This window comes from Eucalyptus grandis, chromosome 10 (assembly GCF_016545825.1).
Source record: "Eucalyptus grandis isolate ANBG69807.140 chromosome 10, ASM1654582v1, whole genome shotgun sequence".
Lineage (NCBI taxonomy): Eukaryota > Viridiplantae > Streptophyta > Magnoliopsida > Myrtales > Myrtaceae > Eucalyptus > Eucalyptus grandis.
Window position 1 is genome coordinate 5,259,489 of NC_052621.1, and position 27,632 is coordinate 5,287,120.

At 43.3% G+C, this 27,632-nt stretch overlaps 6 protein-coding genes across 9 annotated transcripts; 4 read left to right on the top strand and 2 right to left on the bottom strand.

Annotated features, from left to right (window-relative positions):
* Nucleotides 1-978: 978 nt before the first annotated feature.
* On the top strand, nucleotides 979-4,203 carry LOC104421326 (uncharacterized protein At5g41620). Its single transcript, XM_010033237.3, has 3 exons — nucleotides 979-2,034; nucleotides 2,205-2,327; nucleotides 2,666-4,203. Exons 1-3 carry the CDS (start codon nucleotides 1,603-1,605, stop codon nucleotides 4,013-4,015), a joined length of 1,905 nt encoding a protein of 634 aa, XP_010031539.1. The 5' UTR covers nucleotides 979-1,602; the 3' UTR covers nucleotides 4,016-4,203.
* Nucleotides 4,204-4,516: 313 nt separating this feature from the next.
* On the bottom strand, nucleotides 4,517-7,378 carry LOC104421327 (bifunctional nitrilase/nitrile hydratase NIT4B). Its single transcript, XM_010033238.3, has 5 exons — nucleotides 7,010-7,378; nucleotides 6,736-6,915; nucleotides 6,064-6,357; nucleotides 5,136-5,417; nucleotides 4,517-4,992 (listed from the first exon to the last, which is right to left on the bottom strand). Exons 1-5 carry the CDS (start codon nucleotides 7,164-7,166, stop codon nucleotides 4,841-4,843), a joined length of 1,065 nt encoding a protein of 354 aa, XP_010031540.1. The 5' UTR covers nucleotides 7,167-7,378; the 3' UTR covers nucleotides 4,517-4,840.
* A 1,217-nt stretch (nucleotides 7,379-8,595) lies between these two features.
* LOC104421328 (bifunctional nitrilase/nitrile hydratase NIT4B) lies at nucleotides 8,596-11,012 on the bottom strand. The gene is made up of 5 exons (XM_010033239.3): nucleotides 10,800-11,012; nucleotides 10,533-10,700; nucleotides 9,633-9,926; nucleotides 9,197-9,478; nucleotides 8,596-9,051 (listed from the first exon to the last, which is right to left on the bottom strand). Exons 1-5 carry the CDS (start codon nucleotides 10,942-10,944, stop codon nucleotides 8,909-8,911), a joined length of 1,032 nt encoding a protein of 343 aa, XP_010031541.2. The 5' UTR covers nucleotides 10,945-11,012; the 3' UTR covers nucleotides 8,596-8,908.
* Nucleotides 11,013-14,438: 3,426 nt separating this feature from the next.
* Nucleotides 14,439-17,269, top strand: LOC104421329 (NAC domain-containing protein 60). 2 transcript variants are annotated; one of them, XM_010033240.3, is made up of 4 exons: nucleotides 14,439-14,843; nucleotides 15,852-16,105; nucleotides 16,268-16,558; nucleotides 16,633-17,269. In XM_010033240.3, the coding sequence occupies exons 1-4, from the start codon at nucleotides 14,612-14,614 to the stop codon at nucleotides 17,149-17,151; spliced, it is 1,296 nt and encodes a 431-aa protein (XP_010031542.2). In that variant the 5' UTR covers nucleotides 14,439-14,611; the 3' UTR covers nucleotides 17,152-17,269. The 2 variants fall into 2 exon arrangements, with proteins under 2 accessions (XP_010031542.2, XP_010031543.2); XM_010033241.3 differs by having other exon boundaries at nucleotides 14,441-14,843; nucleotides 16,666-17,269.
* Nucleotides 17,270-18,935: 1,666 nt separating this feature from the next.
* Nucleotides 18,936-21,807, top strand: LOC104421331 (laccase-17). Its single transcript, XM_039303804.1, has 6 exons — nucleotides 18,936-19,149; nucleotides 19,298-19,449; nucleotides 19,759-20,002; nucleotides 20,085-20,226; nucleotides 20,345-21,316; nucleotides 21,468-21,807. The coding sequence occupies exons 1-6, from the start codon at nucleotides 19,021-19,023 to the stop codon at nucleotides 21,596-21,598; spliced, it is 1,770 nt and encodes a 589-aa protein (XP_039159738.1). The 5' UTR covers nucleotides 18,936-19,020; the 3' UTR covers nucleotides 21,599-21,807.
* A 1,065-nt stretch (nucleotides 21,808-22,872) lies between these two features.
* On the top strand, nucleotides 22,873-25,910 carry LOC104421332. 3 transcript variants are annotated; one of them, XM_039303802.1, is made up of 4 exons: nucleotides 22,875-23,035; nucleotides 23,802-23,992; nucleotides 25,284-25,448; nucleotides 25,535-25,910. In XM_039303802.1, exons 2-3 carry the CDS (start codon nucleotides 23,834-23,836, stop codon nucleotides 25,446-25,448), a joined length of 324 nt encoding a protein of 107 aa, XP_039159736.1. In that variant the 5' UTR covers nucleotides 22,875-23,035; nucleotides 23,802-23,833; the 3' UTR covers nucleotides 25,535-25,910. The 3 variants fall into 3 exon arrangements, with proteins under 3 accessions (XP_039159737.1, XP_039159736.1, XP_039159735.1); XM_039303801.1 differs by having other exon boundaries at nucleotides 22,879-23,035; nucleotides 23,813-23,992; XM_039303803.1 differs by lacking the exons at nucleotides 25,284-25,448; nucleotides 25,535-25,910 and adding an exon at nucleotides 24,084-25,277 and having other exon boundaries at nucleotides 22,873-23,035; nucleotides 23,813-23,992.
* The last annotated feature ends 1,722 nt before the right edge of the window (nucleotides 25,911-27,632 follow it).

The window sequence follows — 27,632 nt, forward strand, 5'->3', positions numbered from 1 at the left end:
TCTTTTCCGCTCTTTTTCTTATTAAGCACTTCCCTTTCTCCATAATTAACGAATGATCTAATTTTCACGGGTCGACGGAACGTATTTCGGTCGATCGAGAATATCTAACTTTTCATTGAAGTGGGCGTCGGAGACAAATATGGTATTCAATCTCTGACTATCAATGTTCCTGTGGATTTCAAAATCTTAGTAATTATCGTAGCCAATTATAGAGAAATGACATGAATTTCGATGTGCATCGATGGGAGGGCGAAAATATTGCTGAGCCATGGAGAACTTTCGATGCAAATTTAAGGAGATCTTGGCAATTCCAATTATGGGGGACAAAATTAATACTTCGAACTCGGTCAAAATTCCAAAAGCTTACACATGCACGTCTCCCATTGGACTGTGCTTTGTGCATGCGTACGCCATGTCAAAGACTGGATTCGGGTTGCGGTGCGGTGATAAGGTAGATCTCTAATCCCATGTCAAATCGCAGTAATCCCACTCTTGCAAAATCAAATGTCATGATAAATATCTTTTGTTCCGTCGCTCCTTATCACTATACTATGCAGAAATTGCTTTGAAATTTTGACTAATTTATATTTTCATCTTAAAGCATATAACACGTCATCAGCACGCAGCATTTAAATGAAAATGCTCGTCAAAGACAAAAAAGAAAGAAGAAAATCACATCATCGTGTCCTTTTCACTATTGCTCACCTTCGTGTTAAATTTAACAACACGTATTTTCGGGGACCGGCCTTTATAATTCCATACTTTAATGGACTTTCGATGTAAACGACACTTTAGCATTAGATAAGCCATCGAGAAGTTTTACTTCCTCAGTTAGCATAATTCGCCCTCATTTCGTACCAAAAAAGAAGAGTAAATAAAGTCAGATAAAATCTTGAACGAGAAGGACGGGCACGCCTTATTAAATTTCGAGGGATTACAAATAGATTTCCATACAATCATTAGATCCACATGCAAGGAGAGCAAAACCAGCCTATCCTTATACTCCCTCCTCCTCTCTCTCCTCAACTTTACTTCTCTTTTCCTTGCTTTTTCCCTCTCCAGAATTCTGAATCTTTGCCAGCCAAAGCTTCTCTCTCTCTCTCTCTCTCTCCGTTTTCTCTCCCAACGCCACCCCAATAATTCGACAGCCCACCACTCCCGAACACCCCCCCGCTTTCCAAGTTCCTCTGGTCGATCTTTAAGACTGCTGGGGCGGAAGAATCTTTGATTGTCTCTTTCTTTGAGGAAATCAAGGCGTGACGGACAGCCCGGACTTGCCCAAAAAGAAAAGATTTGATCGAACGAACGACCCGTACTCCCTCCCATGGAACTTTGAGAAACGTTTCCCCACCCTCCTCCCCCTGTTCCTCCTCCTCCAATCTCAATCTCTCTCTTGCCCCCGTCCCCTTTCAAAATTCTTGAAAGTGGGTCAAGTCCATCTGCGCCCATGATGTGCTCTCTCCCGAGCTTTTGCGAAAGCGGACCGGTCGCAGTCAAGATTTGCTCCGAGTTCTGACGTTTGTTTCCTTGTGTTTTTTGCGTGTTCTGGGTCCTCTCGAAACGGACGTAGCTGCTGCTTCCTCCCCTGCTTCCTCCACGCTCATGGAGGGAAAGAATGGAGGGCAGTGCAAGATCAGGAAGAGGGGCTGCTCGTCCTCCTCCTCCTCGTCCCTGGTGAGGAGGTACCGGCTGAAGAGGGCGATCTTGGTGGGGAAGCGAGCAGGGTCGAGCACCCCTGTTCCCACGTGGAGGACGGGCGCGAAGTCGCCGCCGCTGATGGTGCCCAGCGCTTGCTTGGCGGCGGCGGCTCAGAACGGCGGGGGTAGAGCGAAGAAGGAAGTGCCCGTCTCCGCCAGGAAGTTGGCTGCTACTCTCTGGGAAATCAATGGAGTGACGTCGCCCGGAGAGGGGAGCGACTTGGATGCGACGATGGATCAGAAGCTGTCGAGGAGAAGAGAGAAGGACGCGAGGTTGTCGCATTCGGGCTCTTTGGTCCCTCGGTTGCCTGATCCGAACCACAGCCCTGCGCTTGAGGTGAGGCTTTACTTGTCTTCGTTGATGGATGCGTTCCTCTGCTTGTTTCCGTTCGATTCATGACTGAGGAGGCTCTGTTTTTGTGAGAATTCACGTGGGAATGTTAGCTTGTCCGGATGGTTTTCGGAACTTCTTGCGAATTGCGAACTTTTTTTGTCTGTTGATTGCAGAGGAAGGGTCAAGCTGGAGGCGGCAATCACCAGAGAAGATCCTCAGCAGTTTCTCAGAAACTTCTGATCACAGATTTCGTCGAAGGAGGCCAGGACTCTTATAGCAATGCCAGCGTGATAGAGGTAAAAAAGAAATGCTGAAATGGTAAAATTGCTGATAAACCCACTATCTGTGAAGGCTAGCGAAAGTATATATGAGGGAAGAGACTGATGCCCGTGTTCAGAAAGAACAGTATTGCTGCTAGTTTTCGCTGAATTTTGCATTTTGCAAGTCGAACAAATGAACTCGAGATCTCTGTGAATCGTTTTGCTTTTCCTACACGAGCATTTGGACATTTAAAATTTACAAGACTTTCTTTTGAATGAACTGAAGAAAATAAAAAGGAGACCTCTCCTCTGTTGTGTGTCTCTGTTTGAAAGGTGAGAGAATTAATGCTATGTATGTCTGGTGGGAAATGCAGATCGAAGCTCCTAAACGCAAGAACCGGGCCGAAGATAGAAGGACTCGTCTAAAGGACGTCGTTAGTAGTTTAACCACGTCGAAGGAACTTCTGAAAGTTCTTTTTCGGGTGGGTGGTCTCGAGAAGCAACACAAACCGACTATAGCCCTCGTCTCGGCCTTAGGAGTCGAGCTCGATCGTTCCATCATCCAGGTTGAGCAGTTGATCCATGAAGAGAGGTCTCATTCTCACCAGATTGATTTCCTCATGAAGAATTTCGCAGAAGAAAAGGCGTCTTGGAGAAGAAAGGAGCGGGAACGAATCCGCACTACCATTTCACATATGGCTGAGGAAGTCGACGTGGAAAAGAAATTGAGAAGACAAACGGAGAGAATAAACAAGAAGCTTGGCCAAGAACTGGCTGGCATGAAGTCATCTCTTTCCAAGGCGATGAAACAGATCGAGAGTGAGAAGAGGGCTAAGGAAGTATTGGAGCAGGTCTGCGACGAGTTAGCGAGAGGGATTGGAGAGGACCGGGCGCAAGTGGAAGAATTGAAGAGAGAATCCGCCAAAGTTCTTGAAGAGGTGGAGAAGGAGAGGGAAATGCTTCAGCTAGCGGATGTCTTGCGGGAGGAGAGAGTGCAGATGAAACTTTCAGAGGCCAAGTACCATTTTGAAGAGAAGAATGCCGCCGTCGAAAAGCTGAGGGCTCAGCTCGAGACCTACATGAAATCCAAAATGAGTAAAGATGAGAATTCTCCGAAATCACAGAAAGCCAAGGAGCTCGAGGCGTTCTTGAGCGACAATATCAATCTTGAATGCGCTGAAAACGAATTATTCCGAGAGAATAAAGAAGAAGCTGATGGAGAGGAGTGCGAAGGAAATGAATCCGCAGACAGCGATCTTCATTCGATCGAATTGAACATGGACAACAACACCAGGAGCTACAAGTGGAGCTACGCGCACGACGATACTAATCAAGAGAACTCGAAATGGGTCTCGGTAGATAATGAGTTCAACTTCAATGGGAGGAGATCTTCATCTGACAAAATTCAATGGGAGAGCATCTCCTTAAGAAGAGGAAACTCTAAAGGGGCGAATCTTCACGACGGTGCCAGAACTCTTGACAACCTGAATGGGTTCGACGCAGGGAGACTAATAGAGTTCTTCTCACCGGCTAAAATGGACAGCAACAAAGAAGAAGAAACCAGAAGAAACAGAGCGCTCGCAGGCCTGAAGGACCCTCAGCTGTCGAATTTCGCCAGTCCGATCAGGCCATGGAGCCAGTCCTTGCCTCTGCAAGATCACGGCATGGAGAGTTGGACTGTGGGAGAGACTAATGAATGCGAAATCGAAGCGAGTCAGGATTAAAGAGTTTTTTTCCTTCTTCTTTTGCGCTCATCTCCATGTCAGGCAGGGAATACTAGAAATTGCTAGCGAACGATGTCCTCGCGTTAGTCCTATTCGAGAATTTTGATACTATAATTGTATATGTGTTGCTGGTCTAGTGCTGATGTTAAAAACCATCCCAATTCGCAATTTTAGTTCTTGCTGCTAAATACCATGTTGATGTTGCTGCCGTCCCAGTTTGCAAGACCGGTGTCATCTGCGAGAGTTATGATAAACATGAGAGAATAATTCCACCTATGCTCTTCATCATTCCATGTGCTCCTTAACAACTCATTTCGTCGTCAACTGGCCTAACATATTCTCTGGCATGAGGGCCAGCATTTGTTATAAGACAAACCGCCTGTCGAAATAAGACCAGGTGCATGGAACTGTAAGATATTGAAACGGCGAAAACCCAACCCACCCATCCACCCCACACCACCCAAAAAACTCGTCACTGAGCTACCAAAAGAAAAGATCGAATTAATTCACGAGAACAGTCACTAATGTTCTTATTTCATTGCCAAGATACAGACTAGTTACAAGAGTCCTACTGCACAGGATACAGACATGTTTACTGTGCAACTGAAATATAACATCGCTTTCTCAACTATCAAGCAGGAAGTATTCATGAACTATGTTGCTTGCAATCAGAATTTACAATAGCTCATGAAGTCGAAAAAGTTGAACAAACAATCAGGAGTCCAAAAAGTTGAAACAAACAATCAAAAGCTTCCCACTGGGACCAACATTTGCTTGCCGTTATTTGCCATGATTCAGACCTGGCTCCGTGAAAGAAAACATAACCTATTTGTAAGGGCCTTCAGGCTTCCCGGATGTCGATGCAAAGGTAACTGGGTTGCTCGGATGGTCCCTCACGATCAGGCTAAGCACCTCAGGCCTCGAATAATGCCCAACCACATCAAAATCAAACTTGGCCCGCGCTATTTCTCCAAGGTCTGCACATCATTACACCATAAGTATATCAAGCTCATGAGGAAAAACCAGAAGCCCTCACAACTAAAATGAGACCATAATCTCGTTGGTTAGCTAACTTCCAGAGATTTAAAGTGCACGCGAGCTGCAAGTGACAGGAGCATACCAAGGTCAGCTGAGATGAGTGCCTCGCCATCATAATTGGGTCCGGCCAAAACATTTCCTGATGGAGATATAATTACACTGCCTCCAGCACATACGACAGAATCTGGGTTAAGATCGTCATCTGTTCCTGCAAAAACATACTCTGGTGGAGGCGGGTAGTCTTTCCGACGACAAAATTGGTTGGCTGATAAAACAAAACATCCACCCTCAAGAGCAATATGTGTCATAGATGCTTGCCAAATGTCCCTCGCATCAGCTGTCGGCGCACAATATATTTCAACACCTGCAAAATGAAGAAGACTGGATTTTCTCAATCCTTCCTGCATCAAGTTTAGCTAACATCGTTCCTGTGCTAATTGCAGTTTCTATTTCAAAATTATGGCTCATGGAAGCCCAGCCTCAACAGGAGGTACGAAGGTTTTGCAATCCAACAAGGCATTGACAGACAACAATCCATGGAATCACATTCTAATATGGATTGTGATGGTTAAACTTCCGAACATTACCCCAACACTGGTTCCAACGACATCAATGCAGGTAACAAAAGTTAGCCTGATCAGATGGATTGGACACCAATTTGACAGCATGATACAGGCTTTAAAACTTATAACCAAGAATTCCAGGGTGGGAGAGATATCATTATCATATCCAACTGTGACACGAAATCCATGCTAAAGTAAGAACATAAATATGAACATGGTTACTAGGCAAAATCAGATCACCAGCTGTGTCATGCAGCAAAGTTTCAGAAGAATGTGTGCAACTGTTGGCATGGGCATCTATTTTTTAATTCTATACTTTCCTTCAAGTCCACATGGTCACGAAGAGCAGATATATGCCAGTCAATGGAGATGAAAGAGACCGGGAGATGAAATCTAGTTTGACCTGGTCAAGCAAAAAACAAGCTGCAAACATGCAGAATAGCTAACCTTTAGCATACATTGCTGTCCTCAGAAGTGGCATTCTATTTTCCCAGCAAATGGCCGCACCAATTTTCCCAATCGGCGTATCAAACACCGGAATGGTCGACCCATCACCAAATCCCCAGATGACACGCTCCAGAGCCGTTGGCATGACTTTACGGTGCTTCCCAAGGTAATGACCTTGAGGATCAAAAAACAGGATTGTGCAATACAATGTATATCCATCTCTCTCTATCACCCCCATCACTAGGAAAACTTTATATTTTCCAGCCATCGCTGCTAAGCGATCAACTTCAGGGCCTGCATAAGCATCAATCATGGAACATATGCGCAAGGCATAAGAAGAGCCGTGTGGCAGGACGGCACAAACGAGAGCGACATATCAAACGATCGCATGATATACAAAGCAGCCATTTCAAGGAGCTCAGAAACAGAGATTCAATATGAGTATCCAGGTTGCTGCAAGTTCATCAATCTACAGACCAAACAAGAGACTCTGCTTCGACACCGCGAATCTTGGAAGTCGACCAACTTTTTGCACTTAGATACAGAACTCAAAGAGAGGGCCAACATCGGAAACTACGAATCGTCATAGCTGGGTGAGAACGAACTACCTTCAAAAACCCAAAAGAGAACCAACGCCCACTAACCATAAAAACATGGCGGTAGCGCTAGTACCTGGAACATCGATGGCGGAGGCGTGATACTTGCGGAACTCCTCCTTGCCTTTCGCCGTACGATTGCCGATGCTGACGCCGAAGGTGGAGCCGCGGGGGTAACCGCCGACGAAGGCTTCGGGGAAGACGACCAGCTGAGACCCGTACGAAGCCGCCTCGGCCAGCAGCCTCTCCGCCTTATCTGCCATCGCATCCCACAGAAGAAGCAAAGAAAAAAGGCGTCAAATTTACTGAACCCATAGAGAGAGAGACAGACAGACAGAAAGAGAGGGTACCCAGAGTGGCGGGCGTGTCGTAGAAGACGGTGGAGGCCTGGACGACGGTGGCGCGGACGACGGCGGCGGCGGAGGAGGAGTCGGAGGACATGTTGACCTCGGCGATGAGGGGGAGGGACTGGCCGTTGTTGATGGGATCGGATGGAACCAGCGCCATTGCTATTCTGTGTATCTCTCTCTTTCTGTGTGGCTTGGGTTTTGCTGTCGCTCCGAGCCGGAGCTCAGTTTTGTCGCCGTCTGGTCTGAGAGCAGAGAGAGAGAGACGTGTGGAAATTGGTTTGTCTCTGCTAGTCCTCCCACTTAGCAGCCGCAGCAGGTTTCTCGATCTTTCGACAGTGAATCGAATCAAGAACAAGAATGGCCTTTCCTTACCTCGAAATGTTAGAGAGAGAGAGTTTTGCGACGTGATAGAAATTGGGGCACCCCCGTAATTACAGCCGATTTACTTTTAATCTATAGGTGGAGATTTTACCTTCTTACTTACTAATTACCCACAATGATTACAACAATTTTCTAGAATAATATACATTTTCCATATTATCTGCCCTTAGTAATATTATAAAGTATCAAAAAAAGGCTCGTCGGGTTTGCTTGAATCGTCCTTGGTCTTTCGTGCATTGAAAACCTTTTGACTCTCTCTCACTTAACCTGGCAACGCCCTTATCACATCTTTGGCTTGGAAGGCATCAACATGTTTCTTGAATTACCAAAGAGATTTCTCTTATTCCCAACTTCTTTCGTACTTTGGCCAACCTGTCTACTAGATCAAATTTTCTTGCTTCTATACATAATACCATATGACTCAATTTGCCACGATAAGATCAATGTCTCGCTCACATGAGGTTTTAGCCTTAAAACGTGCTCGTTGCGACTCTTCTCAATATGCATCTTCCTTAACTATATGAAATGATATATGCATACTCACATAGAATACTAAATGTACCATTAACTTTGACAAGAGCGACAGTTTGTATGTCACCTTATCAATTCGTTGCAACACTCTAAACAAGCCCTCATAACAACGAATCAACCCTTTTATGAAAGTCGATATCAAAGACACTCTACGTGCCTATGCACCATCCTCGACCTTGTTTTTCGGGAGGGCTGGTCTGGGAACCGAATATATCCGGTCTGGTTGCACACTCCTATCCCCTCTTGTTAGTCCATTTTTTCATGTGCTTCATGACCATGTGTAAGTAAGTTCGTGCAAAGTCTTGTCCATACCACCCTTTAGTGAACTTGTTAGCAGATGGGCTACACCCTTGGTAGCTTGGTGCAACCGTACTCAACGGTTAACTGCAGAGTTTTTAGACAAAAAGGGATTTGCTTTTTACGCAATAGAGGTGCTCGATAACAACTCATAAAACTACATTTTTATTCTTGCACTGAAATATAGTTAAGGGATTTTTTATATTTCTTTTACAAGTTCACATAATCATGGTCTCACAACTATCATTTTGTAGAAGTCATACTATTATGTGTTGTGGATGCTTAAATTACTATTGTTTTGATGTAATTTCGATTAATTTTCTCAATTAAGTTTTCTTGATTTTGTATATAAGAATCTTTAAATGTGAAAATGCACATAAATCCAAGGCCGCGAAAAAGCCTAGTTAATGATTTAGTTTATTTTTAATACACAATTTCTTGAAATACAAAGTACAGATAACGAACTGGTCTTTGGGCAACTTAAACAACTTAGAGAACATCCGAGACGAGTCATCTGAGACAACGGCCGCCGCTCTAATTGCCGACCATTCCCGTTGGCCAGACACAAACTGGATTTATTCGACATAGAAATTGAAGTTGCAAAGCAATGGCCCTGGAAGACATCGCCGTCGGACGCTTACTAACTAGGCATGAAGTAGAAGCGGCGAATCGGGAGACGCCTCTCGCGCCTCAAGGCTTAGAGGCTTGCTCCGTCGAGGCGAAGGTCACAGGACTAGCTCGATGGTCCTTCACGACGAGGCTCAGCACGTCGGGCCTCGAATAATGCCCGACGACATCGAACGCGAACTTCGCCCGTGCAATATCTCCGAGATCTGCATTTCATTCAATCAATAGCAGAAGTGAGCGTGTAGTGTGCATATCTTTTCTCCAAGACAAGTGACCATGAATCCCAAGATCACCAAATTCACAGATCAAATTATCCTCAGAACGTAAAGTTCTTCAGAGCAACTGAATTACCTAACTCAGCTGTGATGAGACCCTCTCCTTCAAAATTCGGTCCAGCAAGGACTGTGCCGAGCGGCGAAACTATGACACTGCCGCCGGCGCATATGACAGAGTCCGGCAGGTGATCATCATCGGTCCCGCTGACAACATATTCCGGCGGAGGAGGGTAATCGCTCCTTCGACAGAACTGATTGGCCGAAAGCACGAAGCATCCGCCCTCATGGGCAATGTGAATCACGGACGATTGCCAGGTTGCGTTAGGATCAGCGTTTGGAGCACAGTATATCTGAATGCCTGGAGAATTTAGGACGACCTCGCAAGTCAATCGCAGCACCAAAAAAAGGAAAATTCTACAAATTCAGGACTGATAGTTTTTCGGATGTGATTGCTAATTTTTCAAGGTGCAAAGGTAATTTTTTCGACTCGATAAATCGCGAGTTTGTTTTACCTTTGGCATACATAGCAGTCCTCATCAGCGGCATTTTGTTTTCCCAACAGATGACCGAGCCTAGTTTGCCGATCGAGGTATCGAAAACAGGGATCGTCGATCCGTCTCCGAAGCCCCAAACGAGACGCTCCAAAGCAGTCGGCATGAGTTTGCGGTGTTTCCCAAGATATCGGCCCTGGGAGTCGAAAAAGATGACCGTGCAGTAGAGCGTGTACCCGTCTCTCTCTATGACACCCATCACCAGGTACACTTTGAATTTTCCAGCCAGGGCGGCCAGACGTTCGACTTCAGGTCCTGCAAGGTGAAGACTATTCTCAGTGGACATGTTAGTAGGCGCTTGATCACAATCACAGAGATGAACAGGTCCAGATTTGGTGGCAAATGAAGAGGACTCAAAACAGAATATTGAGCTTCTGCTGTTTGAGACCATTGACCTTCTTGATGTCTTTCCAGCTCTACAGATGAGTGCTAAGAAAGCCATCCCAATCTCAGCCTCTTCTCTTCTTTGGCACCAAACATCAATTTGAGTATGCATCACAGACAATTTTTTCATAAGGGTCACTGATAAATTTCCCTCCTGAACCTAGTAAACTGCCAAAAGTTCTTTCTTTTCCTCCTAAGTAACGAGAAAATCCATCCTAATTAGGGAGCCAAAGTCCGCAATGCGACTCATGCATGAAATCCTTTGCATTCGGTGATGCAGACGGCGTCTTTTGCCTAATCCGCGGACATAGATCCGGGTCAAAGACGAATGAAACTGCGGTGAGGCATTCCAATCTGACCTCCCGCACCATGCTTCCCCTGCAACCAACACTTTCAGCCCCCGACAAGTGCTCTCAGACAGAAGTAACACTATAACCTATTAACCGGTTCTCCCGAAAAGTGGAGAGAAGACCTCACCAGGCACATCGATGGCCGACGCGTGATACTTGCGGAAACTCTCCTTGCCCTTCGCCGTGCGGTCGGTGAAGTTCAGCCCCCGAGGGTATCCACCAATGAAGGCTTCGGGGAACACGATCAGCTGCGACCCCAGTGCTGCTGCTTCTGCCAACAGCTTCTCCGCTTTATCTGCACTCGAAAGAGAGACGCTTGGTCAAGAAGAAAAAAGAGAAAACAAAGGAAAAGAAGAACGTAAAGAGGGAGAGTTCATATGTTGAAAATCAAGACCGAGGGTCGCCGGAGTGTCGTAAAAGACGGTGGAGGCCTGAACGACGGTGGCTCGAACGGTTGTGGGTGCAGCAGGGGACGAAGAAGGGTCGACGCCGGTCATGTCGATCTCGCTGCTGATGGGAGTGGGACAAGAAGAAGACATGGTGAGCTTGTGTCTGTGTTTTGATGGTACGGTGACTTCGTCTTGGTCGAAGCGATCATATTCATATATATATATATATATTTATTAAATCATTCCGGAGAAGAAAATGCATCATGAGTTGTTGAGAGTTATCAGAAATTTTCCAGGGAAGGTGGTCGCTGAAGCGTCCATGTCGATCAAAGGAACGAGAGCGGGAACTTTCAGCTTTTTCTCACATTGACTTTCACTTTATATATATTACTTAAATCATTTTTTGAACATTAAATTTTTTTTTGAACAGTCCTTTGAGTCTTCCTAAATCGAAACACTTCATGATTTTCATGGTATATATAAATCCACATATGTTGTTTTTCTTTATTTTATGAGAAAGTAAATGATCTTTTATCTTTTGATGGAGAAAAAAAAAAAACCTTTTTTTTTTTCACTTTAACACTAAGTGGAAACATAAAAAATTGAGTGGATTGGTCGAGCAATTCAAGTTGAATTTGGGTTCCGCTTGTCTTGCGTCCGAAGCATTATTCATCTACGATTAGTTGAGCAATTCAAGTTGAATTTGGATTCTATGTGTTTTATAGAAAACGAATGTTTTAGAAAATATTATCCCAAAATGATCACTTGTATTGTTTAAAATAATTAGTCAAAGAAAAATATTTTCATTATCGATAATAATTTATTTATAAACATTTTAAATGATAATGGATATATTTCTCGTCCATTCTTTTTTGTAAGCAATACAAATAATTATTTTTTTAAAAGCATTTCAAATAATTCATTTTTCACGAACAAATGGAGTCTTGATGTCTAGGCAAGAAAATTGACCAAGCCTAGCTACTCTGGTAAATAATTAGTTGAGCAATTTAAGGTCAATTTGATCTCTACAATATTAAAATCTTCTTCACTCCTAGCAGCTCAGGCATCAAAACAAATCGTATGTGAAATTAAAAGCAATTGACTCAACCACTGACAAGCGGTCCGCGAGTATAATAGTTTTTTTTCATGAATTTAATTGAGTAGTTGATAGTCGTCCGATTCCTAAATGATATAATTGGGATTCGTGAGTAGTTAAACTTTGAACCAGTCTACTCTTTGCAATTCCTAATCTTTGAGGTTTTATGGTGAATACTTGGTTAAAAGTTGTTGTCGGAGCGACGATGTTGAAGCGATTTGCTGGTTCAATACAACGATGCCAAATTGGTCAACCTTATAATCTGCGGAAGTGTTGACGAAATAAAGTCGGGGTAGAAACTGGATCATGTTTTTGTTACTTATTTAGTTGGATTATTTGATAAGATGGAACAAGATAATATTATATTGAATCTTTTATATCGTATATACTATTAGGTAATCAATTGGGTACGGCGCTCAACATTATAATATTAGATAATATTGGATTGAATCTTTCTCCAACCAATCTTTCCTTTATTTGGTGGCAAGGTTGTGGTCTTTGGAAACTCAATAGTTTCACTTAGTAATTAAAGTCCAATAGCAGGTGATCAATGACCGATTAACTTGTGTAATTCCAGTTCGAATATGAAGTAAATGGGTTGTAATATACTTTGAAAACACAAAGACTTTGTAAAATTCGAGTTTGCTAATAAAGCACGAACAGCAGACTTGAAAACGATAAGGAAGTTGCATGAGACTTTATAAAATGGCTTACATTCTTAGAGGCCATGCTTTCTTGATGGCTAAAACAAACATAAGTTGCTAATGCATGATCGGAATGTGCAGAGAAGGTTAAAAACTTAAGGAAGCATAACTCGAATGTTTTTTATAAACAAAGATGAATATCGGAATCAGGAAATCTAATATAATTCAAAAATTATTTTGAATTCGAATTCAGGCAGAAACTAATCTAATCCGATTTACTATAAATGATCATCTCATCTTTGTATGTGCAAAGTCAAGAGTTTCGGTCTTTAGAGATGATTGGTATGTCTGTGATTTGTTATCTTTTGGATGTGCTCTTGCGATATTTTGATATCCTCCTCGTTGATTCTTCTTGTGCCTTTAAATGGACCACTCCATCAAGCATTTCGGTCCTCCTTCGCAAGAATCTCTCGCCGTCTTGGTTCGCATGTTACTTTAGGGATGGTTCTTAAGTGCTCCCCATTTCGTAGTGATGGTTATCACCCAATCGATGGATCCTACTCTATTTTCAACTTTTGTGCATGCTTCGAGTCAATTTACCATTGCCACTTGTTATACAATTCACTTGAATTAAACCCATTGCTCAATTAAAACTCATAATTGAGTGCTCATCAAGCATTCAATTGATGGGCCGTATGAGTCAAGTGCATCCTGTGGCCTCCTAATTTAGGTAATTCACTCATTTAGACTTATTCCCACTATTTGGATCGACTGTCTAACACTATTCTATTACAAGTACATGCATGCATACATATAGAACTATGGCTTGACCCAAGGGGTGTCAAAACTGAACTTGAAATAAATCGATTTTTTGTGCATTCTTGGTTCAGTTTGGATAATAAAAAAATAACTATTCTTTATTTCAATTTGAATAGTTTCAGTGAATCGAATTGAACGGAAAATAACCCATTTTCTTAATATTACAATTTACACAATGTTTCTCATTTTCCACCAAACCTTTTTTTAATATTTAAAAAAAAAAAAAACCAAAAAAGAACCGAACCGATATGATCCAAACCGAGGTTATCTTTGATTTGTGACACGATTTAGTTCAAAGTTAATGCACACCAAACAATTGAATTTGATTTAGGTTTCCTAAAAATCCAACGGTTGACACCTTTATTAACTCTCAATAAATTTATCAAATTGGACCTGATGAGGGTCTTAAAAGGCTCTGACCACCAGAAAAGTTTTGGTAGAGGCCCAGGTCCGGGGTCTCGATAAAAATATACCAACCCCATTGGTTCTCCCGTCCACACCCCCTAATCCCCGTGAAGCCTTCCCAGCTGAAACACGCCGGCGTGGTTAAGGGAAATGACAGGTCTATGGGAGAACTCCCTCGGGTGGACGGAACTCTCACTAAATTTATCAAATTGAATTCAATCATAATTCGAGATTCTATAGTAACCACATTAGATCCTGTTCACAAATGCAAATTCCCAGTAAGTCCTCACCAGCAATCGACTCTGATTCGTCCTGCTGCGGTCACGCTGCAGACGGACGTCGGCGAGCTCCGTTCGCTCCGCCGGCGACGCTGAAACGAACGGACGGTCACCCGAGAAATTTAAAGAAAACAAAGAAAAAAGAACAATCGGGGTCGCAACACGTGGCCTCTCCACGCCACGTACGGCCGGGAACTCCCTTGTCGGCGGGCCCTCTCGACGTCACGTCCTCACGCCGCTTCACGCCGATTGAGGAGGGCACGGACGCAGGACACCATCACCATCACTACACGCACAAGCAAAGCGTGCACAGCACAGAGACTGACACCGACGCAGGGAACAGACGACGACGAAAGCACGAACGAACCCAAGTTACCTTGCCTTCCTTCCTTCCTTCCCCCCGTCCTTTCTTCCTTGCTCTCGTGCCTGCTGCTTTCGGATTCTGGTTCTCTTCTTTCTCCACAAGTTAAAGGAACCGCAGGAAGACAGGCGCGGGGCTCACTCATTCCTTGCGTCGGGCTCGGACGAGCCATAAAAGAAGGGAGCCTTCTTTGGCTTCTTCTGCCGAAAGAAGAATGGAAGGGGGAGAGAGAGAGGGAGAGCGGAGAGCGGAGATGGCGGGGCCTTCTTCGAGAGAGCCGCAGATAACGATGGCGGCGTCTTCCATGTTCCCGGGGTTCAGGTTCTCGCCGACCGACGAGGAGCTCATCTCGTACTACCTCAGGAAGAAGCTCGACGGCTGCGAGGAGCGCGTCGAGGTCATCGCCGAGGTCGAGATTTGCCGCCACGAGCCCTGGGACTTGCCAGGTTGGTCTTGGTCCTGATTGAACGTCTTTGACTAGTTTGCGATGTGATCAAACGTTCTATGCAAGTACTGCAGCATTTCCATTACGTTGCAAGAAGATTTTACGTGTTCGTCCTGGATGGTAAGCGTTTAACGCGGAAAAAGGTTGATTTTTTGTTCTTTTTTATCTTCTGAATCCCACGAGAACCATCGTCTTGGTAGTGTGTACAGGAGCCACCGATCTTGCGCTGGTTTGTATTATGTCCTGCGTTTCTCCCGTTCAGTGTCGATTCGATCGACGTTTTTGCGGTTCGAGCAGAGAGTAGGCTTGATGTCTAGGCTCCTTGTTCAACGTACTCGCCCTTCTGATCTAATCCTGATGAAGCCAAGAATCTGCGGTTTTCCGGCGAAGCAAACCGGCTAGGAAAGGAAGGAACTTTGCGTCTCTTATACCGTTACACCAGATTTTTTGACTCACGATGCAGCATTTAGCTTCGTTGAGATTTTAATGCGGGAGCGGAGAAACCGTGCCTGAGTTTTTGCCATGGTGCGAAGAGGGAGCTTTCCATTCTTTTACCCGTCGATGCCCCGGTTGCTGGTCTGATCAGTATTGAACTCTGTTTTCCATCTTCTTGTGACAAAGTTGATGTTGGCTCTCTTCAAGTTATATGTCCTAGCTGTAAAAAATTCACGGCATTGTGCACCTTATTATTGTCAGTTAGTCCCCCATCTTTTGCACTGTAACCTTAATCTGTAGAACGGCATATGTTCGAGAATTACAGACATGCGGAAGTACATATTTACGGTAGGAAAGACGAAATGCTTCAGTGTAGCCAGGAATTAGGAAGCTACCGGCAAATATTGTCTCCGTTCATCTTTGTGCGAGTTCAATGCTAGGCATTCTCATGGTATTATGTATGTTCTGTTCCCTTGCCAAGGCATATCAGAAATGGAAGTATGCTTGTCCAGTCCTCAGTATGAATGCTTTGTTGCATAATTGACTGATGAGTGCCGGTTTACTATTGAAACAGCAAAGTCCATTATCAAGTCGGACAACGAGTGGTTCTTCTTTTCGGCTCGTGGAAGGAAATACCCAAATGGCACACAAAGTAGGCGAGCGACTGAACTTGGGTACTGGAAGGCCACTGGCAAGGAGCGCAACGTCAAGGCTGGCTCCAGAGTTATTGGTACTAAGAGGACTCTCGTCTTCCATTTGGGCCGTGCGCCGAAAGGTGAGAGGACGGAATGGATCATGCACGAGTACTGTATGGATGGGAAGTCACAGGTAATATATATTGTGAACTCAGCAGTGTGAACTCCGACATTGTATTCGCTCATCAATCGAATGGCCTCTTTAAATTACTTTTAAGGTTCTTGAGCAAATTTCTCCATATGTTTTCAATAATAGCTAATTATGCTTATCGATTGTGTTACTGTGAACTTCTAGGATTCTCCAGTCATCTGCCGCCTTCGCAGGAATACCGAGTTCCGGATTAACGAAGGCACGGATCAGGCTTCTCCGAGTCAAAGGGAGCTGTCTTCTGTAGATGATAGAAACAACGTTACATCCAAGGGCGGCATCGAAGGGATAACTCTGTCTGAAGCAGGGGAAGGCTTCGCAAGAAGGTGCCCGAGCAGCTACGACTCTCATTCTGTTGAGCAGACGGACTCGGCATCCGAATCCAACCAGAACTTATTGAACGAAGGGACGATGACAGAATCTTCCATCCACCAGAAGGTTAGTCGTCGATTCGATTCCAGTCTTTCGAGTGCCGTAGTTTTTGATCTTTGGGGCCTCTGCTTTTCACCCAGGATGATACGGAGTTGCCCGATGTGAAATTTCAGGACCCTGAAGACGACGAAGAAGATTTCTTTGCGGACATACTGAAAGACGACATAATCAAACTAGACGAGTCCGCGGTTTCCCCAGCGCCCCCTCCCCTGCCTATGGTGTCCCGTCAACTGGAGGCCGAGAGGCGATCTCAAGAGTCGATCATAGCGTCCCTGTTGCAAGTCCTAAACTTCCCGACCGAGCCGGGCCAAAGAATCGATGACCCCAGAGAGCCGGAACAAGCGATAACGTCGGCACTGGATGGATTAGAGCTGAACAAGGAATACGCTGCCGACAAGGACAACAAACCAAGCGACGAGCAATCACAGACGTGCTTGTTCACGACCATTTTCTCCGGGAAAACATTTGGTCGCCGGCTTTCGGCCGCGGTCCTGGCGATTGCGGTCCTCGCTGGGTTGCTGGTGCTCCTGCTAGGAGGGTACCCGCGAGCGAAAACGGTCGCGCGGGACTTCGGGTTTTACGTTAACTTTTGGAAGTAAACGTTAGCTGGTGTGTCTCGATCGCTTTTCTGATGCCGGAGGATCGGTTGGTGGATCGGAGGAGTGTTCATGTATACCAAAAAAGTACGTATAGAAAACTAGTTTCATTACCCGCGTAGAGAGAAGCAAATATTTCTTAAGTAGTATAATTATTGAAGTTGTATTAAAAGGGTTTTTCTAAGGGCGTCATGCTTTCTGATATTAAACTTAATTGTAATTTTTGCAATAGCAAAATAATTGATAATCGTAAATTGAAAAGATAAAATAAAAGGAAATCTATGTCTAGTTAGGTGAACTTATTTGTTCAAAAGGGATTAGATGATGCAATAGAATTCAAGACTAAATTTAGTCCGCGATTTAGGAACTCTGAACATATTGCGTCGAATGAACGTTCTCTATTAAACAGTGAACGGACTCTGGAACAGACTCTGAAAGGAACATTTATGTCTTTTTTATTTTTGGTCGAAGGACATGGTATGTATTTAATAAGAACAGAAGGACAAACCCAAAAAAAAAAATTTATTTATTAAAACCTATTCTATGGCGAGTAATTCGATAATAAGCTTTTAAATTTGACCAATTCAATTTCAAACATTTTTGATGATTTGTTAATAAAGTTATTCTAGTCAATTTTGGTAATATAATATCTTCCAAAAAATTTTAATTTTCGTTTTTATTTTATTGTCTTATTTTCTCCTTCTTTTTTCACTATTCATCTTTTCGAAAGGGCCAACAGAGTCGTGAGAGCCTCGACTGTGATGGCCATTGGGTGAGGGCCTACAAGCCCTTGTTAGCCATTATGCGCTGTGAAGCCCTCACCTAGACCTAGATTGCTTGACTCAGTGTATTCTTTGATCTAATTTTTCATGGTGAAAGTAACTATATCTTGCTAGGCATTTTGTCAGGAACCTCATTGACAAAGCTCTCTTTTATGCTTGGCCCTCGCCCAATTACTGGTGAGGGCTTGCAAGCCTTGTCTTGCTTAATCATAAGATAACTATTTAAAAGAACATGAAAAGAAAATAATATATGATTAAAAAAATTAATAGAAAATTACAAAAATTGTTCACGTTAATATCAAGACAAAACTTTGAATTATGCCTTAATATTGCATGAATAAATGAGAAAGATTTCTTATTTAATGATAAATTATTTAATTATTGATATAAGTGCATTTCTCGAAGTAATAATCAATAGCTTGGCCAGACTAAAATAATTAAACTGAGAAAAAAAAATGATAACTTTATACTACTAATATGAGGGATAACATTGCGCATAATAGTATTTGGTCATTGGTTTTTGCTAGACAAGAGAATGAATCAATTTGATTGTTTTCACCAGATAAATGATCCATTTTACTTGACTGATGAAGGTAACAAACAATTCAATAGCAATAACAGAATTAAATAGTAATTAATAAAAATGAAGTGCTCTTATCTGAAACGTCTCGTGATGTTCAACGGAATTCTGCACTTTAATTTAATTATCGGGATCTAGCGTGGTAGCTGGTTTCCAATACCTTCCATGGATGTGACGATTTGATTTGAGCTTTAGACGAAAATTATATTACTTTGCCCTACATGGGAAGTTTGACTTGGAGGGGAAGGAGGTCAAAAGTGGATTGTCTTTGACATCACTCTAAAGTTGTTCGAACAACCGATGATATGCTGTTCCAGCTTCTCTATGTAATAAATTATGCATTTTCACTACCAGATCAGCTAGGAACACTTGCTTATATATACTTCAAGAGATTGGTAATGTTGAATCCACAAGCGGTTCGAACCATATCGACAAGTTTTCTTTGTCATCACGCTCAATCAAGTCCCTTCTCTGTTCTGCTAAAAGAGAAATCGAGGCTGAGAAGAGAGAATGGATGCTTCTTTCCTTCGATCGTGTCCACTCGCCGGTTTCTTTCTTGTCGCATTTTTAGTGTCGTGCTTCTGTCCCGAGCCTGCTCTCGTCGCCGGCGAAGGCATGACCAGGCATTACAAGTTCAATGTATGTATTTGCTCAATCCTTGAATACTTTTTTCAAATGAGATTGTATTCTAGACATGAATTGTACATATGATATGTACATGGACTCGTGTGTTGACAACTCCCATTGCCATTGTTTCTTCCTAACCAAGTGAAAATGTGTTTGGCAGGTCTTGTTGCAAAATGTGACGCGTTTATGCCATACCAAAAGCGTGATCACCATAAATGGGAAATGGCCGGGCCCTCGAGTTATTGCCAGGGAAGGCGATCGGCTTCTAATTGAAGTGGTTAATCATGTCCCGAATAACATCTCGATCCACTGGTATGACAAATTATGCTGCACTAGATAGCCTACAAGCCATTGTTAATTGATGCGGTCAATAGAGAGACGCCTTAATTTCATAGCTAGTCCTTGGTTCTTTCTTTCTCTCTCTTTTTTGCTGTTGTTGTTGTTGTTGTTGTTGTAAAGAGGCTTCTTTGCCAATAAGTTACTCCGATTAGGAGATGAAATAGGGTCAAGCCAAGCCTTCAACCTTGATGTAATCAAATAGAGAGGCACTTTCATAGTCTAGTCCTAGGCTGTTGTAGAGGATTCATTTCCTTCTTTTCTTTTCTTTTCTGCACAAAACAGGCATGGAATTCGACAACTTCGATCCGGATGGGCTGACGGTCCTGCATACGTGACTCAATGCCCGATCCAAACTGGCCAGAGTTACATGTACAACTACACCATTGTAGGCCAAAGAGGCACTCTTTGGTGGCATGCACATATATCATGGTTACGGTCAACTCTCTATGGTCCTCTAATCATCCTTCCCAAGCATAATGCTTCTTACCCATTTGTCAAGCCTCACAAAGAAATTCCCATCGTTTTGGTAATGCATTAAAGATTAGATTGATCCGAGCTCGACATTACTTTCTTATTGACATTTATGATTACCGAGAATTAACAGAGAGCACAAATTTTCAGGTGAATGGTTTAATTTAAATACTGAGGCAATCATTAATCAGGCCTTGCAAACCGGTGGAGGACCTAATGTTTCCAATGCCTATACCATCAATGGACTTCCAGGCCCATTGTATAACTGCTCTGCCAAAGGTAACCACATTTTACGTTCTGGATTATATTTCCTGAAAATCTCACTTCCATGGAAAACTGTTGAAGCGTACAATTGGTAACTGATCGACTGGATATTTCACTGAACGAATTCCTACAGATACATACAGGCTCAAAGTGAAGCCAGGAAAGACTTACCTTCTTCGCTTAATCAATGCTGCACTTAATGACGAGCTCTTCTTTAGCATTGCAAACCACACCCTCACCGTGGTCGAAGCGGACGCTGTCTATGTGAAACCCTTTGAGACCGAGACACTCCTGATCGCCCCTGGACAGACCACAAATGTCCTTCTTAAGACAAAACCCCACTACCCGAAAGCCATTTTCCTCATGACCGCTAGGCCTTATGTGACTGGTCTTGGTACATTTGACAACTCTACCGTCGCCGGCATTTTAGAGTATAAGCCACCCCTTGACAAACCTCACTGGTCTTCTTCAATTAAGCAACTTCCGCTCTTTAAACCGACTCTCCCGCCTCTGAACGACACCGCATTCGCGACAAATTTCACGAATAAGCTCCGGAGTCTAGCAACCCCGCAATTTCCTGCCAATGTACCTCAAAAGGTTGACCAGAGGTTCTTCTTCACTGTCGGTCTCGGGACTATGCCATGCCAAGGCAACCAAACTTGCCAAGGACCAAACGGGACGATGTTCAATGCTGCTATCAACAATGTATCGTTCACGATGCCGACCACCGCGCTCCTTCAAGCCCACTACACCGGCCAATCGAACAGAGTCTACAGCCCGGACTTCCCAAGCTACCCGAAATCCATATTCAACTTTACCGGGACCTCGCCCAACAACACGAACGTGGGCAACGGAACAAAACTGGTGGTCCTGCCGTTCAACAGCAGCGTCGAGCTTATTATGCAGGACACGAGCATTCTCGGTGCCGAGAGCCACCCGCTTCACTTGCACGGGTTCAACTTCTTTGTTGTGGGACAAGGATTTGGCAATTTCGACCCCAATAACGACCCTGGAAAGTTCAATCTTGTCGACCCAGTTGAGAGGAACACTGTGGGTGTGCCTTCTGGGGGCTGGGTGGCCATAAGGTTTTTAGCTGATAACCCAGGTGAGAGGATCACAATGCACTTTGCAATCTGTTCTTTCATTTTTTATGTTTTCTGAAGAACATGGTAGAATCATATGTGGTCTGGTATTGTGTCTTTGCAATCTCCATCTTTAATGATGGATGCTGATAAAAGTGATTGATCATCATGTAGGGGTATGGTTCATGCACTGCCACTTGGAAGTTCACACCAGCTGGGGATTGAAGATGGCGTGGCTTGTCTTGGATGGGAAGCTACCCAACCAGAAGTTGCCTCCTCCACCTGCAGACCTTCCCAAGTGCTGATTGACATCCCTTTCATTCTCACTTTTGGATTGACTTTGACTGAAAGCTTTTTTCCTTCTTCTTTTCTCCGGTTTTTGGTTTTGCTGATTCTATTTTGTGATCATTCTTTGGCCTTCTTAACTGGCTAAACTGGGCTAAGCAAAGAGATGAATGGAGGGGGATTTTTTTTTTTTGGTAATCACTGCATGTTGCAAGTTGCATTGCAAACAGGCTCAATAATACTTTTCAGATTATGAAAAAATCCTGTTGTTCTCTCATTCCCGGTGAATTTCGACTATAATTATGGCCCATAGGGTCAGAAAAATCACAGCCAACTTGAACAAAATATTTCAGAATTAACACTAAATCCTCATTATGTCCTTTGAATCATGGAAGGCCATCAATTCATCTAGCTAACACATGACAAACCAGTGCCTTTTCAAGCCTCCTTTTGAAATTTCCAATCACAACGGATGTAATTTATTCCTAGTTCTTTTTATAAAGATATTTGTAGCTCACTTTTCAGAATTTTGTGCTCAATGATGTCCCATTCAATCCATCGTTTAGCTCACATTGATACATCAGATTTTTCTACAAGTGTTACTGTACAATCTTTTTTCTCCAACTAATAATCAATAGTTAGGCCGTAGTAAAAATAATTAAATTGAAAAGGAAAAATGATAACTTTATACTACTAACATGAAGTATAACATTTTTATCTTCACATTTCAATGAGGGAAGGTGTGTGTATCTAATTGTGCGATGATTTTTCTTTTATGATATTTGTTCGAGGAAGACAATTGGATATTGTGAGAAAGATATCCAAATATTTTAGGACCAACGAAGGAGAGTTCATTTTTTATTTTAGGAACATGAAGCAGCCTGAAATCGAAGCAGCCAAGTCAGTTCCAATAGGTTTCCAAATTGAAGCAGACCGATAATCACCAGTCAGTAGTAGACATGATCGTAAACCTTCTTGTGAAGATATATATTCTCGTTTTTAAGTGAATTTAAATAAAAATCAGATAAACGTTTAAAGAAATCAAAATATATTATTTCTTTAAAAAGTGAATAAAAAAGAAAACCCTAATTTTTTTTTTTGACGATATGAATTGTAAGTTACAATTCATTTTATCTCCACCTTTATCTAGCATTGGAAAAAAAGATATACAGTAGTTGGAAGGGTGACGCAAAATATTTTGTCCACGGCGCCACGCATCCGCCCCGCCCCGGATTTCGATATCCAATGACCCGACCCGCTTTCGTCATCCGAACTGCACTGCACGCGAACCAAAACCAAAGGCGGATGATGAAGCAACGAGCCCGGAGGAGGAGGAGGAGAAGTCAGCATACGGTAGTTGAGCGCTTGAGTTGAAGTGGCTCGAGCGTCGCGGCGATGTCACTCGATCGATCATGAGGTCGTCGCTCCTTCCTTCTACAGGCGCGCGTCGATTCTGGGTAAATCGAATCTTGCTTCGTCTCGTCGCCTTTTTTCTCCCCCGTTTCCTTCCGCTGCGTTTAGCGTGCCTTGTGTCGATCGAGATCGGCGCTTTCTTCCTTCCGTTGGTTTGCGAATGGACGCGCGAGCGAGCGAGCGTGGAATGTCCCGCTCTACTCTGGAATGAAGTCCCGGGGGGCGTGCGGGTTTTTGCTTGAGTTGGAGAAGCGTCGATGGATTGCGAAAGTCGATTCCTGCTTAATTAGTGCTTCTTTGTCCCGTACATGGAGCATTTTTGAATTGGATATCAGGGTTTTTTTCTTGGGGGGTTGCTTTTATCTTGAGAAGTTGAAAATGGGGAAGGGACAAAAGGGTCTACTTGCTCAATCTTGTTGTTGGGTCGCGAGGCATGATCGATCTCTTCGTTGCATTGGGAACAATTAGCATCCTTCTGTCGAACTTTGTGCGTTTCTCTTGACAAAAGAAACATGGGTTTTGCTTATTCGAGCTGGGTTTTGGCTTGCATTGTGTCTGGTCAACACGTCGGTTGCATTAAGGAGTACATTTATATGACGATCTTGGTTAATTTTCATTTTGCAAGACAAGGTCTTGCTTTTCGTGATTGCTTTGTGTTTCTGTCCTTGGTAATTCTGATGTTCGACTGGCGAAAGTTTGGGATAGTAGCGAGACAGGAAGTTCCCAGCTTTTTGACTATTGAAGTCGCTATTACCATGTGTATTCTTGAACGTGTTCAAGTTCGTGACACTTAATAATCTAAGTTAAAAGTTAAATTGCAGGTTCCGTGAAACTTTGTGACGATGCCCCGTCCCTTGTTACTTGCCTTTCTGTTGCTAGTCCTCATTATCACTTCCCAGTTTGAGTGGAAGCAACCCCTCGTGACTGACCTTGAACACACTCTGAGCGTTGCCCAGAAGCAAACCCGAGTTTCAGTGAGGCGAGAAGCTGTGAAAGAGAAGGTAGTTGTTTCCTTTATTCCTGTTCAATAAAATGCTGTCAAGTTTTTCCCTGCATCTACTGTTTGTTACTGAGTTGATTCTATCTGCTCAGAATGGAGCCATGCTTAATCGAAGCCTCTCAGTCATGCCATAATGTGAAGTTTGTTTTTTCTGCCTTTCATTTGGTTTTCCTTTTGCTGCCTGTTGTACGGTCTTAATCAGTATGCGATGTACCCCCCATGGTTAGTTCCAATGGCATTTAAAGTGAAGACGTAGAACGTGAAGTATGACAGCATAATGCTCATCGTTATCTGTACCGGTGATTTATGTTGTTCTGTAGTTCTTTTAAGAGGGTTCTATTTCACTTTATAGAATCCGTGCAATGTCTGTTTTGTTGATATTGATGCACCATCTTGCTCTTTGAATGGCAAGGTTGCGAGTCAAGTGGATACTTAACATTATATTCTTATAGTCTTTCTCTTCCCAGCTTTCAGGCAGATGTCCTTCTTTCTTCCCTCTCTTTTGCTAGTCGGTCTTTGTAGCCCGGACTATTTTTGAATCAATGCTCATAACTTGTGTATCTGGCCCCATACTTGCAAAAGACCAAACCAACTAAATCATGTCTTCCTTTGCACCTCGGAATGTGTTACTTCCATAAAAGAGTGCCCTAAAAATTGCATCTTCTATTTTTTTCATGAGGATGCTTTGGCCATGGACAGTATAGCCTCAATTTTAATGGCTGATTTGGAAAGAAAGTGTCATTTAAATGTAGGGATCAAGTGTAATTATGAATGGCTTGTTTTGAAGATAACAGAAGGAATTCTATTGTTATAGGCAGAACGTGGACTTTTCAACCGTGGATGCTTGCTAGAAAGTCAGCCTTTTTTAATCTGTTGTCAAACTTCTTGGTAAAACTGATTTTCCTGAAGCAAAACCATCCAGTTTGTATTTAGGAATGATCTCTTCTCCCCTTGAAAGATTCAAAATGGGGAGATTTCTCCAACAAGAAGAAACTTCTCCGAGCTTAACTCAGTTTTGCCCACAATTCACCAATTGCCAAATTTCGACGGCTCAAAGCTCTTTTCTTTTCTGCTCCTAGAAACTCATTCAGTCCCAAATCAATTGCTATTTGGCCTGTAAAAGTGGTTGATTTTTTATTTGATTTCTTTCAGGTGTTTGCAGCTCCTTTCTATCTCGTCTTCATTGCACTTTCGGGTCATCTGGATATCAATCTGCTAGTTTGCTGCTGAATTAGAGATATCTTCTAGTCCTTGCTTTATTTTGTAATTGTAGTTGTTGTCGCCTTTTGCAGATCATCATATTGCAAGAGCAACGCATCCAAAAACTGTATGAGCTTGTCCGGAGCCTTAAGGAGCAGCTGTCGCAATGCAGGAGTGGTAAGACAAGAAATAGCACCACGATCCCTCTACCCGAACATTTTATTGAGCTTGAACAAAAGCAGGTTCTAGAGGATTAGGTGAGATCTTCCACATCTTCAGATTGTTAGGAAAAGCTCTTGGTTATTTGCTTATCCTTTCCAACTTAAGTCAATTCTCTTCACAGGATAACTTTCCCTGAGAACTTCAATCAAAGCAAGCAATAATTATTTTCTTAATCTTCGCCAAAGTCCAGCTTTGCAGCCAATGGAATTGATAGTGTAAAAATAGAAGCTTCGAAGAATCCTAGTTGTCAAACTGGAATGCTCTGGCGATTTTTGAGATTAGCACGGGAACAGAGGAGCCGATGATATAAAGGCGTGCATGGTGTGCATGAAAACATTAGAAACATTCATAATTGATAGAGATATGTAAGCATTTATGTGGACCACCTATCTTTAGCTAGTTAGATTCATCTTTAAGTGTATTTAATGGAAACAATAGGCAGAAAATAGCAATTAATACAACAGAACATTCGGGATGGCTTGAATTTCACTGTGCAAGATGGCACTATCGTCTTCACAAATCCTATCAAATCGGAGTCCATTTGGATGCTTTGGCATCATCATCATTCAATGTATGTGGTCTATGCCTTTTTTTCTTTTCTTTGGAAGTTCATGAATACTAGAACCGCTTGCCTTTTGCTTCTACTGCCACAATCCACTGGGGTAAGATTGTGGCGGAGAAATTCGATCAATCTCATCTTTCCCCGTCCATGTATTGAGAAGAACATGCTCTCTTGGGACACTATCGAACTATGCCGGCCTAACTAGTAGCGTACACCACACCGTCACTTTAGTTGTTTTGGAACCCCGTGATTAATGCGTCACCCATCTCTCTGAAACTTCTCCTCCTTCCGGAGAATGCATTTTGGTTATAACATGCATTGAAGTCTCTGACAGTCCCGCTCGGACATCTCGTGTCTTGAAGGAAGGGAGACGGAGGTGAAGAAGAAAGAACAAGAGGAAGAAGAAGGTGATGGTGATGTTATATCCATTAATTTCCCTCTGAACATCACCTAATTGTTCGGCCACCTTTATTGATGACCTTCTCTGTCCAATGGTCGCCTGGGCAATTATGTTGAGTCAGTCTCTTCACCATTTAGACATGTCTGTTAGGCATGTCACGTAGGGGTGTGCATGGTATGGGCGGGCGGTTCCTAACCTAGAACCGGGAACCGTCCGCTAATTATGTTGAGTCAGTCTCTTCACCATTTAGACATGTCTGTTAGGATGTCACGTAGGGGTGTGCATGGTATGGGCGGGCGGTTTCTAACCTAGAACCGGATCGTCCGATCGGGTTCGAAAAATTAGAATCGGATCCACCCGGAACCGGATCGTCAGTCTCCATGATAATAATATCACTGTCTCAATCCCACCCTTCTTTTTCGCATGCTGGCCTTTTGAGTTTTGCCCACTAATTGCTCAGTGTTTTGTCAAGATCTGCTTTAGACTTTTTAACTTCTAGACGTCTCCATTTGCTCAGCATTTTGTCAAGAAAACTGCAGGCCAAAGAATGAACTTGACGTAAAACCTAGATCAAGATCAGCTCAAATAAGCTCAAACACTCGCATCTGATCATTAATGAGACAAAACATACAAGCTAACGCAAGCCGCCGCTGCATCAACCGCTGCATCAAGTACTTGTGCAGCAGCAAATCAAGAGAGATGAGATCCCACTCCAGAAAGATACCCATAAGACAAAGGCTACACTACCCCAAAACAGGAGTCGGGTTCGGGCTTACCATCCCTCTGGCGGTCTTGGAAGGTCAGGGGCTGAGTGGCACCTCAGGAGGATCGGGACTTTCTTCTGCGCGCAAAGATCGGAACTAATTTTGGTTCGTGCACTGCTTGCCTTTTGATGCTGAGTTTGTTATTAGTAATTTCAATTTTTTTAATGTTCAAAATTAATCGGTCCAGTCTAGGTGGATGAGTGGATGGATCCACCCATGGAACTGGAAATCGATTCTCATAAATTGAAACGGGAACCGGATCAGTTCCCTCAAAAACCACCGGTTTCGAGCAGTTTCAGTCCGGTTCTGGGTGGTCCGGGCGAATCCCGGTTCTTTTGCATACTCCTCTGCTTCCATTTCATAAGGACAGAGCGATGGCCATCTGGATAAGGTGTTACGGCTTCCGGTAGGTTGGCGAGATGATACCTTCGAGGGAATATTAGCTCCTTGCGAGGAAACAAAAAAGGATTCACACGGAGTTTAATATATCGCT